The sequence below is a fragment of the Electrona antarctica genome, assembly GCF_951216825.1.
Source record: "Electrona antarctica genome assembly, chromosome: 4".
In the NCBI taxonomy this organism is placed as follows: Eukaryota; Metazoa; Chordata; class Actinopteri; order Myctophiformes; family Myctophidae; genus Electrona; species Electrona antarctica.
In genome coordinates, this window is record NC_136809.1 from 29,866,868 (window position 1) to 29,886,414 (window position 19,547).

Sequence of the window (19,547 nt, forward strand, 5' to 3'; positions counted from 1 at the left end):
ACAATCACATACTCATCAGAAAAATGCTCATAGAACCTCTGGACTCAACGTCCAACTAAATGTGAATTAATGTTGAAGGCCTGAATGTGTTGAAGCCAAGATGTTTTTATTTTTTGGGCCATGCCTCTTACATACAAACACTCACACTCATATGAAGGCTTTATAACTTGATACAGTATAAAAGGCTACACAAGTTGTGGTTTTCTTTTGTACAGTATGGCTACTGTCTGTCCTTTCAAACAAATCAACTAATCATCACTGGTTGTGTGGCTTATATAATGCAGTGGAATACTGCAACAATGCTTAGGAAAGTACTGTGAATATAGAAAAAACACAATGAAGAACAAATTATTTGTCTTAGGAGGACATTATTGACTGAAGACAGACGGACAGACAGAGACGCACGCACGCACGCACACACACAGTAGTCACTTCCTGTGTTTTGGAGAGCAGGAAATGGGGAAACCTGACCTGAGGGGTCCTTCCTATGACTATGACAGCCAATCATATGTTCCTATGACTCCCTGAAACAACCAATCAGCTGTTCCTAAACCTTGGCACAGCCAATCAAACATGATCTGTGTTACATAAGTCTTTGGCCTTCTTCAACATTGCCCCTCCTTAACAGTCAGTCATGATGCTATCAAAACAGTCTTGGAAAAATACACAGTTGAGTTGTTTTAGTTTTATACAGTTATTAAGCACGCAATCCAGGAGTCCAGTGGGATGAGTCTAATCATGAATCAGATTTTACAAAAATATCCATGACTACAGTATGTCGTCTATAGCCAATCTCTTTATCTACCAAATCTCCCCAGAACTTTATTTAATTGTGTTTAACTAAACAAAAACCTGCTAGCTATGGTGTTAAATGAATCATTGAATTCAGTATGTCCCCTTTTTCACCAAACGAACTTTGGTTCTAGAACTGGTTCCGTTATATATTCTTGGAACCTTGGTGCTTTCATGGAACCAGTGGACATTATTTGGTTCCAGTTCTGAACCAACTTTTAGGGTTCTGAACCAAGTCATTTTTCAGTGGAAGAACCGAACCGGTTCAACCCTGGTAGAAAAAGGGCCTATGCAGTAACTGAACAGTTAGGGGTTTTATTATTTACATTTTTAATGCTGAGCCGTGGTGGTGAATTTTGGAAGGATAATCCATAATCTCTCTCAAGACTGTAAGGGTTAGAAACAATCTCTTAAACATGTAGGTCTATATCGCCTATAATGCCTACAAATCAGTTTGATTAGAACCAATGAGTTCTAGTTAGTTCAACTCCTAAAAAAGTGCTATTCACACAATTACACAACTCTACCATCGAATTTACATTAGTAGATATGACAAATAATTGACTAGCTAGTGGATATGGGTCCATTTGAATACATTCGGTTTAAATTAACACTGAGGATGTGTACTGTGTACATAAGTGGACATGACTGCATACTAGTCCCCTTGCTATGCTGACAGAGAGGCAGTGGTCAGCAAGTTAGGGTGAGGCAGCATTTTTATTCATCTCCACACAGCCCTGCTCTTTAGTGCCCTTATTCTGGTGCTTTCTCCCCACCTCTATTTCACTGTGTTTCTCTGTGCTACACATTGTGGTTTTGTTCACCAACACACAGATCCCTATGAACCTTGTCATTGTGTACTCGAGTAGCCATCAGTCAATGGTTTAAAATGCTGTTTGAGTATGGAAAAAAGCCGGTAAAAGTGTCCCAAATGTGTAACACCCTTGTGAATCAAAATCTTTTTTTTTTTCTTTCTTTTTTTTTAAGGATACAAATGAGATGAAAGGTGTATAGTTTTTCGCCAGAAAATACCAAAATGAGCAAAGAGAGTTTCAGTGTCTTTCACGGATGGAATGGAAAGTGCCACACGTTGCTACTGCATATTGAACTTCATCAATATTATGTTCTTTAATAGCTTTTATGCTATAAAGCCAAACATTAAGAGGTTGAATTGCAGAGGCTGTACGATTATGAAAGTGAATTGAAGATGGTCAAATGGCTCCCACTGATAATTAAAGCATAGAGACTCAACTCTGTCCCATAGAGGTAGAGTGGTAACCCTTAAAAAAAGAAAGAAAAAATATCTCAATAGAGGAGTGTTGGAGAGTGGTTGCCATTGCCTCTGGGGTACAAGACATGTAGATTAATTTCTATCACTATTTCTCTTTGTTTTTGTACTGCAGTAGTTAAGTAAGGGTTGATTTACAGTTGAACAAGAGGAAAACACCTTGTGTGAGCCTGGCCATCTTTATTAGGTGTTTTGATAACATATAACATGCTTCTTGGTCTGCAGCTGTGCAGAAGCAGTTACTGTACATACCAATTTGAGAACATCATTGATTCTTTGATTTTTTTTTAGAGGTTTCTGCAACGTGCCCTTCTAAAATGTATCCAAGCTTACTAGGAAAGTAGGGCAAGTAGGTCAATCAGGGCAGGCAATCTCAACTTTTTTTTAACTAAATGAAAATGGTAATCATCAGGGGACTGCCCATAATTCCCACATCCCATTACTCCGGCTACGTGGCTTCACCTTGTAAAGTCACAGTAGAACGTGGTAAAAAAAAAGTCATACTAAAACCTGGTATCATTATTCCTCCCCAGAGTATTTTCTGAGCAGTGCCCTGCTACTGTCCCAGGAGATGACCTAGCCCAAACATGGATCATGGTAACAACACAAGTTTTAAAGCTTGGTTTTGTGTTTGCAGGTTTGTCTTTGAATTTATGTCTAGCTTGTGGGATGATTCAAAATGTAGATGAACAGAGACTGAAGGTGAAAGCATGACAGTTTATGTAGGCAAATTGCCACTGAATTCACCATTGTTAAATGTAAATAGAGAGTAGTAATGAAAATAGTGTATTTATATATAATGGAAGGTGCCTCCAGATTATATGGCAGCTCAGTACTTCCTGCCATTTGCCCAACAATGTATAGCGTGCCGTCCTAGTCTGGATAAAGACAATGTGCCAACAAAGGAATTAAGATAAATTAGCTGACGATCTCAACATCCCTGACAATGTTTTGAGTCTAAAGAATAGCAATATTCTGAATACATTGCAATTTCCTTTCTTACTGAAAGTATGAAATGGTGCTTAATTGGTTTTAACTTTATCTCATGGGTGGTGTTAGCTAAATTAAAGTACCTTTTATTAACAGTCAGTTCCAGATTGCAGCCAAATACGAAAATGTGCATTCATGACAAAGTGTCATCACTATTCCCGATCACCAGTGACGTCAGTACTAGTTCTGTGTTAAAGCTTTTCATAAATAGATGAATAGGCACACTCAGGCTGAAATTCTAAGGAAATCCATCTCAGGCTGAAATACCACTATAAGGAAATCCAGAGCTCCCGTTCTGAAAGAGGCCAATAATTCACTGACTCTGTTAGTATACTGTAGAATGAGAAGTGACAGCCAGCAAGTGATACCAGAGCATGAGTTGGTATTTTGGAATTGACGTTTTATGATGGAATTAAGTGATTATGAAAATGATGAAAGTCAATACATTTAAAAGGAGGTCATTCCAAACTGGTACACACCTCTTAAGTGAGTCTTTATTGCCCCCAATGTTTCTAGACCCATTTGGGCTTCATCACTGCCTCACTAAACTGAAGTATCTTCTTGTTGTATTGTGTGTATTTATTCCCTGTGTAGTGCCCTATAATCCCTGAGCCTCAAATAACTTCTCCCTCAATGTTTAAATGAACATACACTACCTTTTTCCACTTGTACCAACACATCCCTCTCTCTTGGGTCCCATAAACACCCCCAATCCCACAATGTTACCCTGACCCCCTTTTTCGTAACACTGATGCCGTTTGTGGACCCCCACAGACATTGTTTATAAAACTTTTAAGAATTCTGCAGCAGAATATTTTTGGAGACAATTTGCTGTACAGTATTTGTAAGCTCTATTTTTGTATATTTAATTGCTATTTTGGAGAAAATAAAATGCCTTTTTTGCCTAATTTCACGTTTATTCATTAAAATAAACTTGCATGTGACTGACTTGAACTGTAAATAAAGTTTCCAAGTTTTGGAAGTAATATCAAATGTTGTGTTGTGTGTTATATAGATTTTTGGGTCGAAAGCAGGTTCACACTACACAAGGATTTTTTATTTACCATACGTTATCACTACATACTATACTTTGACTGGAGTTCCCCCAGGGAAGTGGTTTATAAAAAGAATAGTAGCATACCAGCAATATTAAAATGCTAAATTTAGATTTTTCAACATATGCTGTAGCTGAAAATAGAAATGTGTGCAGTGCAGTGCAGTCCTCAAAGCACCAGGATTAATTATCTTGATTATTGACTGATTAATAGTTTGATTGTAGAGAGACATTATTACAATTATTTTACCGTTTTGAAGCAGTCAGGTTTTCTGAGAATTGTAGTTGTGCTATATATACAACTATATATTGTATAATGGAAACATACAGTGTCCCAGGGGTAGTGGGAGTTTTGATTGACTTTATTAGCAGTTTGCAGAAAAAGCACAGGGAAGTACAGTTCAATACAAGGTCTGCTAAAGAGGCATTAACCCCAAGAAAGCATACCTATGGATTGTTTCCAATGGGGTCCTTTGTACTCAATTCATTGAAGTAACGTGATGCCAGCCCAGGACTTGCTACTCTCGTGTGCACTAAAGACAGTTAGTGCACAAAATAGCACCAATTGTCCACAAAATGACTATCTGCTTGGCAGTGGTGTAAAGTAACTGTAAAGTACATTTACTTAAGTACAGTACATAAGTAAACGTTTGAGGTATTTTTTACTTTATTTAAGTATTTCTAATTTCCAGTACTTTTGCTTCTACTCCACTACATCTGAGAAGCAAATATTGTACTTACTCCAGTACAATTATTTACTTTAGTTATTAGTTGCTTTGTAGATTTTGATTATTATTACAAAACATACATTAACCACTTAAATTTCGGCCATTTGAAAATAGCCAATCTATAAGCTCACAATGTGTCGAGGTGATGTATATGCATCTTGGAAACTTTCCATAGAATCTCATAATTATAGACAGTGTACAATGCACAGATCCAGTCATTGCTGTTAATAGGCCTAAGGCCATGCTGCCAACCTTGAATAGAACTTCCATAAGAACATTCCTTCTATTTTTACCTTCTGTGAACCATAAAGTATGCACTGGATACCCTTACATGGAATCACTACTGTATAGGTGACTAGAATAAGCTTAATTCTCTAGATCAGTGCACTGGTGCCCAGTCAATATTCCTTCACTCAAGTTATGATGCGTGACATACTGTGTGAGGAGGATGTTGTACTGTCTATCATGTATTCGTTTAAAATAATATGATGTGCTATTGAAAATCGATTACAGAATTGCATTGCTTGTTTTATTTGTAGCCCCTTAACCTAGTTCAGGACATTAGGACATTGCTTGGGACCTTACATTCTGAAGAACACACGTCAGTGTACAATGTGAGGGAGCTGGAAACATTGGGGAAACATGCCCCTCATTCAAGTGAGTCAGTCAATATGCGTATTGACTGTGTACATTTTGCTTGTCAGGCTCTACCAAATATTCAGGGAAGAAAGAGGGGAATGGGTTTCTTCTTTTAGTTAATAGCTTATATACTATATACTTGTGTACCAGCTCAGTGGCCTTGTGGTTAGAGTGTCCGCCCTGTGACTGGGAGGTCGGGGTTCAATCCCCGGCCGGGTCATACCAAAGACTCTAAAAAATGGGACCCAGTGCCTCCCTGCTTGACACTCAGCATCAAGGGTTGGATTGGGGGTAAGTCCCTGCGACATACTAGTGTCATGTCCAGGGGGTGTACTTGTACATCAAGCTGCCTCACGCTACAGAAACAGGAGATAGGCTCCTGCCCTATGGGCCTCATGGCTCGGCAAGGCTACTTATATATATATTATATTATATACTTGTGACCACTGGTTTTATGTACCAACTTGTGCTTGCATTCCCATTCAGCTTCAAAGCAAATTTGTTTATATTTCTGTAACAAAGAATATATAGGTATTGTGTCAGTCAGAAAAGAAATTAGAAGTTAGAACTTGGGTGTGAGTTTTATACATCTGCTGATGTGAAAAGCTTGTTCATAGCAAGCAATGCTCTCATATTTGGAGTTACAAATAAGTGTTCTGAATCATTGCACATGCATTTGTGTGTTGGATGTCATTAGAAGTAGCCTTGATCTTAGTTGTTTTAATTTGTGTATAGGAATGTTGTACCAGGTAAGACCATTTAGAACGTAACAGACAGAATATAGGCTTTGTACAGTAGCCAGTGTTTACGTTTTATATTAGCAATGGGTAATACCACATTTCCACTTCCGATACTGGTACTATTATGTTGGCAATTGCAAAAGTAGGAAATAGGTGTCCGTTTGACTTTGTTCAAGTTCCACCACAATCCAAACATAAAACCTAAGATTATCCTCTACCTGTTTTACATTTGCCTATGTCTATCGTCCACATCAGTTGTGCATACCAAAACCATATTACAGTACATAAATAATGCAAGTGGTTTGAAAGCTAGGCGTATCAGCTGAATGGCTCATCCAACAAAAATGCTTGTTTTTAGAAAGAGGTCATGTAGGCCTACAGGTATGATCATCTATCTATGAGCACAACTACTAATATACTATTTCAGGACCATGGTCAGCGCCATGGATTTTACCAATCATGTATGCAAACTTCAGTCAGACCAAGGATAAATCAAAGTAAGTCAGACTACTAACCTAGTGTTGTAGGTAGACAATGATAGAAGACATAGAAGACAAGACAAATGAATAGACTTTCACAATAAAGGTCAGAGAAAAGCCATTGCAGCTGGACTATAAGACAAGTAATAAGGCCAGGGTCATTTGATTTATGCATTACAACACCAACACAATTAGAGAAGCTTTTAGGGTCAGAACTAATGATGGCACTACACACAGAATCAATAAGAACATGATCAATCAATCCTCACTCAGTGCCCTTTTGGGACATTGAGCGGCATGAGACAATTAGGCTCATTTGTGGTTTATTATAGTCCTGTCCTTTGATGTCATGACCACAAGAGGGCAGGATTGTATATAATTCCAATATCACGAAGCTGCTGATAAAAGTCTCAGGTGATACAATTCCCTCAGTTTTATTATAGAAACATTCTGAGTTGTGGGTATTGATTGGTTTATATTGGATACTTTATTAACAGTTTGCAATTTGTACAGGTGCGGTTTACAACAATTGTTAAAAGGATAACACAATATTTCCATTGTGGTCCTGTGTATTCTACACATGCCTCTACTGAATTCCACAAAGGAAAGGAGCCATTGGCCCACTTGAAGAATATTTTCTATGCCCTATGTGTAATTTAACAAAAATAAATGTAACGCTTATTTCCTCTAGCATTACCAATAAGCCAAAATGTCTATTTGCACTGTGAGAATGACAAACTTAGCAGTTGGAAGCAGTACAGATGGAAAATACTAAAGTGAAAAGAACATGAGCTCTCCACTCACAGCAGACTCTGGTCAACATGAGCTCTCCACTCACAGCAGACTCTGGTCAAACTAAAAGAACATGAGCTCTCCACTCACAGCAGACTCTGGTCAAACTAAAAGAACATGAGCTCTCCACTCACAGCAGACTCTGGTCAAACTATCATACAAATGTTTGTATGATAGTGTTTGTGCTCCCATCTACCACATTTTAGCGATTAGTTTCAGTGGTTGTTTCTGAATAGTGTTTTGTTAGGGTTATGTGACTGTGACCATAAATCAAAATGCACAGCAGTCTAAGAACAGGTTAAGATGATAATATATAAAAGAGCAAATTCAACATGAGCATGTCATTTCTAGACTACAGTACTTTTGAACCATTTGATGTGTCTATACCGGTAAGCCACATGAATATCTCTCTTATGAGTGAGATATAAAGATATCATATACTGTCTTCAGCCCATCCGTTATAAAAAGCAGCTAACAGACATATGTATTTTTATTTTTTAACTTTATCTGGGAGATAGATGTACTGTAGCTGTCAGATACAAACTGAAGGAACCACACCAGATTAACTATAACATGTCTAACTCAATGCAACATTAATCATGATTAAACAAAAAAAAACATCGGAGGAAGACTTGAGAAAACATCAAAATAAAGATCTGCAAAATGAGAGTTGTATACTGATTTTATTCATTTTTCTCACATGGCAAACCAGCAGCCTGCCTGGTAGATATGGGATATGCATGTCTTTTGCACTTTTATTCAAGTTCTGTGTACAGTAAGCGTTCAGGTAAAACATGAAACCGTGTTTGTGTACTCTATACCAGCACCAGCAGTACACCTTACATTGAGTATTTGAGGATAACCTCACCTTTACACGGTTTCGGTTGTTCGCCCATAAACTGCATGTGGAAATAGGAAGATGAAATCGCATACCACCTGAGCCAGCCGTTTCGACCGAAAATCTGCATATTTGTCAATGCGAGACTGAAATACAAAACGAACAGCACATACTGGTGTCCCCTCACACAAGACAGAGTGAAATAAGGACAAATTGGACACAAGAGTATTGATTTGAGCTCACTGTGTGCACAACAGAGGAACTTTGCATATGCTACATGCCTGCCTGTCACTTTTGGAGCAATAGAAAGCTCCTGTTGTAAAGGGACTTTGTGTTGTGTATTGTATATTTTAATGAATTGTGCCTTTTTAAAGTTTTTATTCATGGTTTTGGATTATTGTTTGGACCCAATGTTTCAATAAAGTCACTAACTGTATTGAGGAGTAGAGAGAGAGACACAGAGTAAGTTACTTGCTGTCATACAACTGTAAGACATTATTGGTCTTAGACAATGATCTCCTCTTTTGTTTGGATTTTGCTCGGTCTCCCCTTTGGTTTGGCTTTTGCCATTTTAGGCTGGGATTTCTGTAACAGAGCCAGTGTGTCCCTCTTCTCAATTTTTCTCAGCTGCTTCTTCTTCATCCTCTTAATCTTCGTTGTATTGTGGATCTGAGATTAAAATAAATAACAATACATCATGCAGTCAGAAGTACGACAAACATTGAATGAGTGAAAGAGAAACCACAAATAAGGCAGAAGATTTTGTCACGATCGCGCTAATGAAACAAAACACTACACGGCACAGGATTAATATTTCATTTGAAGACATTCAAGTATCAGAAGATGTAACCCAGGTAAAGTAATGCATCACTCTGCATGTTTAAGGTTTTCCACATGTCCAGTCATTTCTGAAAAAGACATAGGCCTAACCTTTTTTTAATCATACTATCCTTGTTATACAGTCCTTGATATACAGTATAATGCCTTTTAGGTCAATGATAAAACATTATATTGTGATATAATATTAGAGCAGCGTCAACTGTCTTCTGTGGGTTAGGTTTTGGTATGATGATGCACAAGCGCGACACTGACTTAGTATAGGTGCTTCTCTGTGTTTTATACAGAGCGTTGACTTACCACTTGCACAATCTCTGATTTGCGTTCATTCTCAGCACGACGTTTCAAGTTCTCCTCGCGCCTTTTCCTCTTGTCCTACAGTGGAAGGAAATACAGAATGAACAAAAACCACATGTGATTGCATATTGAAAGGCAAGAAATGTTTAGCATATAGCATACGTATGTATGCATTCTGTACATCCTACCTCCTTCTCTCTGGCTTTGTCTTCTTTAAGCTGCAGAGAAAACTTTTTCACCAAGTCTTTATCTCGTTTTGCTGCCATCTTCTTCTCCCAAGAAGAACGCAGTGGCTTATCTTGCACCATTGCAGAGAACCTGTTAAATTTAAATAAAAAAACATTTAGTCTGGTCAAACAGCACAGCTCTATGGTGGTGGCAGTATTTCTTTCAGTTGAGGCAAGCACATTTTCTCCTGAAGGTCTATGGAAATAAATCCTGTCAGCTGAAAATGTGTGGTCGCTTTCCTAGCTGTGATCAATTGATCATACAGTTAAACTAGTCTGTGAAGGTCTTGTTAACTGATTGACAGCTGATAAGACAGGGGTAAGACTACAAGACATGAGCGACTACATTTTGTGGCAAAGTTACATAAACTTAGCTCTGAGCTGGCTATGGACCAGAGCGAACAAAAACAGAAAACACAACCACAGCTACAGTAAAATATTGTTACCGTCTCTACGCCAACCAATGGACCCGCTAGACTCAGAGGAACACCTGACCCAGAACCATCTAATAGAAGAGCTGCGATGTTGAGGGGGCAGAAACAGAGCACTCGAGCACTGTTCATGCAGCCTGAACTGAGACAAGCTGGAGTTGGAAATACATTGTTTTCAACTAGGGCGGCGCAAATAAGAGCTATTTTAAGCATGTGTGCAACATGCCAACTGTTCAAGTATTGTACAGTAACAACTAAAGTCTCTTTAATGTTTATGTCGTACGATTACTACAAAACAATCTAAAATAAAGGGATTTAATCATTTAAGAAAGGGGTGGGCAACTGGCGGCCCGGGGGCCACATGCGGCCCCCACCATCACTTATATCAGAATACTGATATAGTATTGATTTAAGCTTTTACAATTCCAAACACACATTAATTACTTCATGACTAGTATTAAATGACTAGTACTTAATGACTAGTATTACATGACTAGTACATAATGCCTAGTATTAAAATGTTTGTCTTTTTGTGTCCAATGTAGTTATGTTAACAGTTCATAATGTTCACAACTATAACTAAATGCATTTGAAATTCAATAAAAAGGTTACTTTTCAGGATTCCAATTCAAAAATAGCAAAAAAAAATTCAGGTTTTCAATTCAAATATAGCAAAAATAGCTGATCTACAAGCTCAAAACGCATCGCGACGCATTTTGAGCTTGTAGATCGGCTATTTTTGCTACGACAGTAATATGCACTGTGGCCCCTCTGGAGTGAGTGTGGAAATATATTGGCCCTCGACATCGTCAAAGTTGCCCACCCCTGATTTAAGATCATTAAAGCTGGGCTGTTGCTAGCCCCTCTCGGAACCCTACGTTAACGTTTTCTGACATTTTGATGACTTTAGACGTAGGGTTCCTTCCCGTCGACTTCAAGCGACGTGCTCATTTCAATACGCAGGCAAACTTAGCCGGAACTGGCTATCTGCGCGTCAGTCCCTACGTCCTGCCTCTGTCGCAGGTAGCCAGCCACGGTGCTGGAGGCGGGACAATAGGATGTCAATAAGGAAGTCAAGGAAGGAAGGAAGAGAGCTGCCAAAACGGTCTAACAACAACAACAAATACTTAACGGCTTCTGAGCCGTTCGCGGAGGGTTCCGTTTTCTCCGTTGTCTCCGTTTGCCTGCGTATTGAAATGAGCACGTCGCTTGAAGTCGACGGGAAGGAACCCTACGTCTAAAGTCATCAAAATGTCAGAAAACTTTAACGTAGGGTTCCGAGAGGGGCTAGGCTGTTGCCTGAGTCGGACAGTCCAATGCATTTCTGCCTACTTCCGGTCTAGGACTTGTCCGGGTTGTCCCTTTTGGAACCCTCAGTTACCTAGAATTTCAGAGAAGCCAAAACTTAAAAATAAATAAAAAAAACTTCACGGCAACTCCGATTACCGCTCTTTCGCACACGTTTCCGTTGTCTCCTATAGCTGTGTTATGCATCTTTGAAACATCTCACCAACACTCAAATTAAATGAGAATGTAAATCTGCGTCCTATGTTGAGTGGAATAACCAATCAGGGACCCTAGGGTACCGCCGTACAAAATTCAGAAAAGGTAACCGAGGGTCCCGAAACTTCGAAAGGGCTAGACTGGCCCCATGAATTGAACGCAGTTTGCGTAACTCTGTCTATATCTAAGGCGCTGACCTGACCAAGTTAGCTCACCTTGTTTTATTACGGTCCTTCCACACCCGTCCGGACTTGGGTTTCCCCAGGGGAATAACCGGGTTCTGGTGTTTCGCCTCGGACTCTGAATGCCTCCTCTTCTTGGCTGTGGTTTTATCCGGACATGCGGGTGGCGTTTCCATCGGTGTAGAAGGAGATCGAACAGTCCCTATGTTGTTTTCAGTAGGTTCGTCTGTGCTTTCAGCAGGTTCTGGACATAACGATACCTCGATTGAGTTGGACTCTGTGCTCGGTATCGACTTATTTGGCTCTGTAGACTCGTTTTCCACGGCAGGAACCACGCACTTATCGCCTTCAAGTTCCACGTCTGTTTTTTCATCTGGTTCTGGCAACTCCTTGACCGTAGACCTCCTGGCCCGCCGGGCGGGGGTCTTCACCGTCTGAGAGTCGAGGAGAGCAGACGGGGTCCGGACCACCCGTCCGCTCCGGGTCCGCCGTGTGACCACCGGCGGCGGAGAGTCTGGCTCTATGATAATAGTGTCGGCCTCTAGTTCTGCAGCTCCGGAGGACGCGGTGTTTCCATTCAGCAAAGCTTCTTCCTCGGCCGACATGATGTCTAATTCAAATAGGACGTGTTGTTGTAAACGGAACGGTAAATCACGCGTAATGACAGATAAATATGAAGACGACCAAACTCAACAGACAGCCATTACATTCCACAAAACTCACACGTGTGTGTGTCGAGTCTGGCGACTGTGCGTTTGCGTTTGTCGATTCATCGTTTCACTTCCGGGTCAACGCCAATGTTGCCATGTTTGCTTATTGTAAGCGACTCTGAGCTTGTTTTCTGTAATGTAGCTTGTAAATATTTTAGTTGCGTGTTGCGGTTTTTTGGGCTTGTTTCCTAATGTTGTTTAAACCAGGGTTACATTTTCAATTCAAGGACCCCCAAATTATTATATATTTGTCTGACCCCCATCTGAAAACGTGTTATGCCAGGAACCTCCATACAATATTTGTGTTGTTAAAAATGTTTAAAGAACATTCCACATTTTTCAAAATGTCTTCAAGAATGTCTTCAAGATTTGTATTGTCGATCTGCTATTTTCAAACATGTTTGAAAGGGCGAAGTGCTCGCTTCTTTTGGGCTTGTTTTCACTGGTTGCTTGTTTCTCTTACATAATCTGGCAACACTGGTCAACGCCGGAACGCCCCCCATATTTCTTTCTCCTTTAGTTGAAAACGAAAACTAAACCCTTTTTTTTAACCATTTAACCTATATAAATATAACCACCATTACTTACATATGTTTGAAATTGTATAATGTTTAAAAATAATGACATGCCTTAAAAAAATTAAATAAAAAAATGAATGCCGTTTCCTTGGCTACGTAGTGTTTCAGGAAGTGTCGCTTTAGTTTACATTACAACAGCAAGTTAGCAACATGGCTGTGCAATGCTGGACTGATCTTCTTAAATCATCAAAGAAAACAGCTTTGATACAAGATGGTGAGTGCAACAAATGTATCTACTTAAGTAGAAATAACTCTTTGAAAGCTTATATTCGCTGGTTGCACATAAACGTCGCAACGTTACATTACAGCTACAGACAGTATGAACTCTATGGTATGAACCATACTCTATGGTATGAACGGATGGAGAGGTCCCATATGGGGCTACCCCTAAGGGCTACCCAAAATCCCAAATTCACAAGTTACCCAGTCTAACCGTGCACCTGTCTATGTCTGTAATCAATCCCCTGATTGAACTGTTCCTGCCTGGCAGCCTGAAAACAACTATCAACTACTAAGCCTCTGCAACTACTGAACTACTGTATACACTTATAGCTGCTAAAGCTATGGAAACAGGAGATATTGACTACTTTATTAACAAGTTTGTTAACAGTATGGCAGTACAGTCAAAAAAGTATAACACAAAAAGCCCTGGTTATTGTTTCCATTGTGATCCATTTGACTCAATATTCATCATCAACAAGACATGCAATACAATATATTCAACGTGGCTCGGCTAATTACTTACTAGTAGCCTATGCCAAATTATGAAATATAAGCTCTCTAGTTGGCATGCTATTTTTTATTCCTGTGCTCCTGTGCTCTGTGTTTAAAATAAACACATTCATGCGTTTATTTGTCTTGTCTTGACGGTTCATCTATAATCATGTAGCGTCTTTCTAATGTTTATCAAGGGAAAAGGAAGGTCCACTATCTCTTTACGGATGGGAAAGAAATGGCAGAGGAGTATGATCTACAAACAGATGAGCTCATCGGTAAGCTGAAGTGGAGGATAATGTCTTTGTTTATGCGTATGGGTTTGTATCTGTTTCTGAAAAATCACACCTGTGTGAACTGAGTGGTGCAACTATACTTTTTATTGTTATAGTGTTGTTGCCAGTTCTGGCGACCCGCCCAGCGTCTGAAACGGTTGAGAAATGACAGAGTTACCGTGTGGCGGTCCCCGGGGGGGCCCCGGAACATCCAGACCCACAGGAACGCGCCCAAGGGTGGCGGCCCGGTTCCGGCGAGCCGCCCTATGTCAGAAACGGTCGAGAAATGTTAGAGTTACCATATGGTGGTCCCCAGGGGGTCCCTCTACTGTACTGTCACTGTACTGTACTTTATATTTATACTTTATATTTTTATTGATTGTCTGATAGTATTGCTTGCTCTCAGCTTCCCACTCACAGCTTCCCAAACACTAAAAACTCTGCTTCCCATCATGCAGCTGTGTACAGTGTGAAGCTCAACAGCACCACTTTGTCACCTGTTGGTACCCTAATCATACATAGGGACATACATACAGACAGACAGACATAGGGACAGACATTGCTGGGCATTGGAGTGGCTGCACCCTATGGCTGCACCACTCAAAAAGCATAGACACCCATGCACAACGAAAACGCAGGTGCCAGACAAAGGACATACAATATGAAACAAATAAGTGAGCTCCCAATAATCAAACTGCTCTGATGAAGAGCATGTAGGTCAAAAGTCAAAACGTGAAATGCTTTGTGGTGAGATAAAACATAATTATTGGTGTGTACACTCTGTTCTTGTATCTGTACTGCCTACTGTACACATTTCTATATTTTAATCCACAGAATGAGTAAATATTGATTTACTCTGCATTATACATGTTATACTACTATTGTTCATATTTCAGTATTTGAACGGTTTGGGTTTCGGATAAATTAAGAAGATATGGGCTAATTATGGGTTGTGCCTTGATGAAGATCTCTGGGTCGAAACCTTGGTCTATTAAACAAACGAAAAAAATTGCATGGAGATGAGACTATGGCCCTCATTTATAAAACCGTACACCAAGATCACCGTAACTTTAGGGATGTATCATTCTATCGTCACTTTGACTTGGGCGTACGGTGAAAATCAAATCTCACATCTGCTTCTCAGCTTGTGTACGCACATGTTTTACATCTCAGACTTGCAATGCAGCATAGTCTGACTATCTGACAGCCATCTGAACACATATCCACTCAAAATGTATAGCTATAATGTATAGCAATTGTGACATTCATTCAACAACATAGGCCTATGGGAAATACATTCATGATTCAGGTTAGATATATCTTGTCTTGTCTAGAATGAACTACTGTCCACTGTTGACGAATCTTCAACCTAAGTAAAATAAAAGCTCAATATAGCTTCAAAATTCAGGGTTGAGATATATGGTTGTAATTTATGCTGCATGTAGAACAAACATGACACTAAGTAGTAAGTACACTTGTGTACAGTGCATTTACAGCCAAGTTGAATTTAATTGAATATGTTGTTCATATACCTCATGTTTCACACTTTTTCAGTGAGAAAGTGGAAGTCTAAAAGCTCACTGGGAGCTCAGGGCCAATGGCAGACAGAGGTCGGGGAGCCTCACATGGCCACTGTTGCCTCTTTGGAATCTGATGGGATCAAGGAGAACTGTGCTAATGTATGTTTTGTGGTACCATTATTATTATTTTCCCCCTTTTCTAATTTGATTTGAGGTTTTTTTAGCTCCATTATATTAAACATTTCTTGAGATAGAGGTTGATCATGTGTCTACAGAATGTGCTATATTTGCCTCACATCTCTGCAGCCTACATTCTCGCGTAAAGACACAAATACCAGTTTTCAGTGGAGAATCCGGAATCTTCCCTATCCTAAAGAAGTCTTCAATGTTTCTGCGGAGCCTGCTGAAAGATGCTGCATCATAAAGACCTCAAACAAAAAGTAAATGTGATTGTGCCTGACGAACCTGGTTTAAGGTTCAGACTTTGACCCCTCTATCACATGGAACTTTTTTTTGGGCGTAGTGATATGGACACAACAATAATGTGATAGAGGGGTCAAAAATGAACGAAAGTTGCACTAATATTTTAGAAATAGGTCAACAATACAAATGAGTTAGTTTTGTGGATTAATTTACTTTTACTGCATGGCCCCCTGTGCCCCCCACAAATTGACCGGAACTACTTAATATTTCACCAAAACCAGAGCAGAACTCCCACTATGGGACTCAATTAATACTGTTTCCCTTTTTGGTAAATGATGAACAGAAGCAAGTAGTAAAGTACGGTAATAGTGAACTTCTAATTCTCCATTTGTATAGTAAACGTGCATGGAAACTTTTTTCTCTTTTTTACCAAGTTGCTAGATGCTCATCTGTTGCTTACAGTATTTGTGTCTCTCCTATAGATGGCACTGTTGGCAATACATTGATCTTTGTTTTATCTTGAAGGAATCCTCACATCCTCTGTGTCTTTCCAGGTATTATAAGAAGTTCACTGTTCCTGACCTAGACCGAAGTCAGCTGCCACTGGACTGTTCTGCCCTCAGCTTCACTCATGCTAATAACACTCTAATCATCAGTGTAAGTCCTGGCCAACTATAAAATGAACCTGATAGATGCTGGGTGTTACAGATAACACATTATTTGATGTGAGAAAAATGCATTAGTGATTCAATATTAAATTAAATATAGCAACATTTGGAAAAAGAAAGCTTGTACACAGTGTAGTGAGGATCAGCTCTAAGCTCCAACCTAAAAGGCCAAAACTCCTGTCCTGTCAAAGTCCTCGAGCATTGCAGTGAAAGTTTTACTCTGGAGTGTAATTTCAATTGATATCTGTGAATATAAATGCACCATCTTATGTTGCACGTCTGGACTCATGAATAACTTAAAATGACTTAAGTGATGAAAGTTGATGTTTATACACATCCAAAATCCATGGGACAAAACTCATGAAGAATATGACAAATTTTCACATATCAGACTTTGTTGTTCATGAAATATCTGGTGTTAAAATGTATATCGTGGGATGTTCTGGTTGTGCAACCATTTGGAGCACAAACCTACTCGCAACATCACAGGTTTGAATCTTGTTCCCTCATTGGTCAGAATTTGAGCTATGATCTGTTTTGCATGTCATCTTTGCACTTAACGTGCCCTCTCTTTCCTGTCTCAATCTACTCCACACCACTACTGTCTTCAAAGCACAATGACATGAGGGTCATCTCCCATTCTGCGAATGTCACTGTCTATGTCAGGTCCCAGGCATCTGAACAAATGCAGGGAGTATGAATGAACACATTCAGATTGCGTGCACATTATGAATATTGTGCTGTCTGAAATTCTTGAATACAAGGAGCATTTACGAACTATATAAGCTAGACAGCTGGAAAAATATCGGGTATCTGGCAGATAAGATTGACGTTATGTAGTGTTGGGCTATCATAATTGGTCTCTGTGTGATATTTGATTTCTTATTTCAGTGTGTTAATACAGTAAGGGATGTGCATCAGGGAGAAAGAGACTGGCTGCAGAAGTCATTACCTTTTCTTTTCTCTCGCTCTTTCTCTCTCTCAGTACAAGAAACCAAAGGAAATCTTAACCCTTGAGCATGAGCTACTGAAGGAGCTAAAGAAACTGAAAGGGAACAGTGATGGTGATGTCGACTGCAAAACTCAGTGAAGAATCCTGAAGTTCTTCTATTCTGCCCTACAAATTGCAAATATCAGCTACTGTGTTATAAAATGTTAGGGTTCTCACTTGGTTTTATATTTTGTATCAACAAAAGAGATTCACTCATAAATGTATCTATACATTACTACCAGATTGATGGTCCATTTTTGGAGGATAGGAGAGAAACAGAAGTTATTTTGTTAAGATCTTTTCCCCCACTGTTTAATTACTCATACAGTTGCTGCTCTTTGGTTTGTAGATCAGTGTGGGTTGAAGCGAATGACACATGGTGCATTCAAAGCAGAGCTATAAAACACAGTTTGAGGTCTGATCTGTTTATATCTTTATGTTCTTGTTCTATGTTCATTTTATGGTATCTCTTGATTCCTCCCCTGCCTGTCCCACCACATGGCTCTCGTGTTTTACTAATGAGGTTGTTTACTGACTTGATGAATTGGAGCAAGAGCACTGTAATTTGTTCTGACATGAATGTTTTGAAATGTTAATTGTTAGAAAAAACAACGCATTCTTTTTGTACTTTGCATTGCCAATGCCATATTTGACCATGTCATTTGTATTTAACTGTAAAAGTATTCACAATAAAACAGAATTCATTTTTAATTAATCTCATTGCACTTTACCCTCCACCCACTGAAGTCAGCAATGTGAAGGGGAGTCATATAATACCCTCACCCCGACCTTCCAACCTCTTTTCCTCCTTGATGTCCTTGTAAAACACTCAAAACACACAATGCCTCGTCCCCGCTAGCTACGGGGTCACCGTTGCAGGCATATCCCATTTGTATTAACTGAATAGCCTTATGTTTCTCACATGTAGCAAGGCCACCCTGAAAGCCATGGCTGAAAACGTTGGTCAATTTAGCTGCACAGTAAAGTCCTCAGTGTTCATTTGTAGGGGTCTGTTTGGTTGCACTTGTACATTCTTGGAGTTAACAACATAAGCCCTATTCTACTTTTAAAAATCGCTGATCTAACGTGTTGTGAGCTTAAGCCTTATAGATCGGTTATTTGCACAATTTCTGAAATTGTCAGCCCAAAATAGGGACACCAGGTTGAAAGTAGTTAAATGAACAATCAGGATTTCACTGTGTATATAAAAACCAACCCCATTTAGGATGGGAACAACCTTTATTATTATTATTTTTCTTTGAGGGACGATAACCCCTCCAATACATGGCTTTTGAGAATTATGTTATATGGCAGCCAAGTCTATGGGGTTTTTAATTATAGTTTGTTTAGAGCAGCAGTTAATCATTGACGATGTGAGACGTCATGTGGCCAATATAAAAACAGTGGGTGCCCCTCACTTCACACAAGTGTGATTTACCTTTCACGATGGGAACCCATTTTGTGGTAGTTGTTGCTATTATGTACAAATATATACATTTTTGTATATTTATTCAAAAAAAAATCAGAAAATGCCTTCTAAAAATTTAGAAGGCATTTTTAGAATCGGCCTCAGGTCTAAATGGGCTAATAAACAGTGTTGGCCCTGTTACAGTGACTTGGGAACCCCATAGACACCCAGGTGAGATTAAGCAGATAGAGGCCCTGTTACAGTGACTTGGGAACCCCATAGACACCCAGGTGAGATTAAGCAGATAGAGGCCCTGTTACAGTGACTTGGGAACCCCATAGACACCCAGGTGAGATTAAGCAGATAGAGGCGTAACTGTTCCATGTCTTCATTTTGAATGGACTTCATGCAGAGCAGAAAAATCCCATGTTTGTCAGTGATAA

The 19,547-nt window shown here is 39.4% G+C and overlaps 3 protein-coding genes across 5 annotated transcripts in view; 2 read left to right on the plus strand and 1 right to left on the minus strand.

The window, feature by feature from the left end:
- The window catches only part of rnf24 (ring finger protein 24), a 46,527-nt gene extending 42,476 nt beyond the window's left edge, over nucleotides 1-4,051 (plus strand). For all 3 annotated transcript variants that reach the window (XM_079499029.1, XM_079499028.1, XM_079499027.1), the window contains exon 6: nucleotides 1-4,051. This exon is cut by the window's left edge and continues 917 nt beyond it. The gene's annotated coding sequence lies outside the window, so the exon portion shown is untranslated.
- A 4,115-nt stretch (nucleotides 4,052-8,166) lies between these two features.
- On the minus strand, nucleotides 8,167-12,605 carry ccdc86 (coiled-coil domain containing 86). Its single transcript, XM_079499352.1, has 4 exons — nucleotides 11,851-12,605; nucleotides 9,663-9,792; nucleotides 9,478-9,552; nucleotides 8,167-9,009 (listed from the first exon to the last, which is right to left on the minus strand). Exons 1-4 carry the CDS (start codon nucleotides 12,420-12,422, stop codon nucleotides 8,845-8,847), a joined length of 942 nt encoding a protein of 313 aa, XP_079355478.1. The 5' UTR covers nucleotides 12,423-12,605; the 3' UTR covers nucleotides 8,167-8,844.
- Nucleotides 12,606-13,021: 416 nt separating this feature from the next.
- dpcd (deleted in primary ciliary dyskinesia homolog (mouse)) lies at nucleotides 13,022-18,407 on the plus strand. Its single transcript, XM_079498216.1, has 6 exons — nucleotides 13,022-13,319; nucleotides 14,017-14,097; nucleotides 15,649-15,773; nucleotides 15,921-16,054; nucleotides 16,592-16,694; nucleotides 17,691-18,407. Exons 1-6 carry the CDS (start codon nucleotides 13,256-13,258, stop codon nucleotides 17,793-17,795), a joined length of 612 nt encoding a protein of 203 aa, XP_079354342.1. The 5' UTR covers nucleotides 13,022-13,255; the 3' UTR covers nucleotides 17,796-18,407.
- The last annotated feature ends 1,140 nt before the right edge of the window (nucleotides 18,408-19,547 follow it).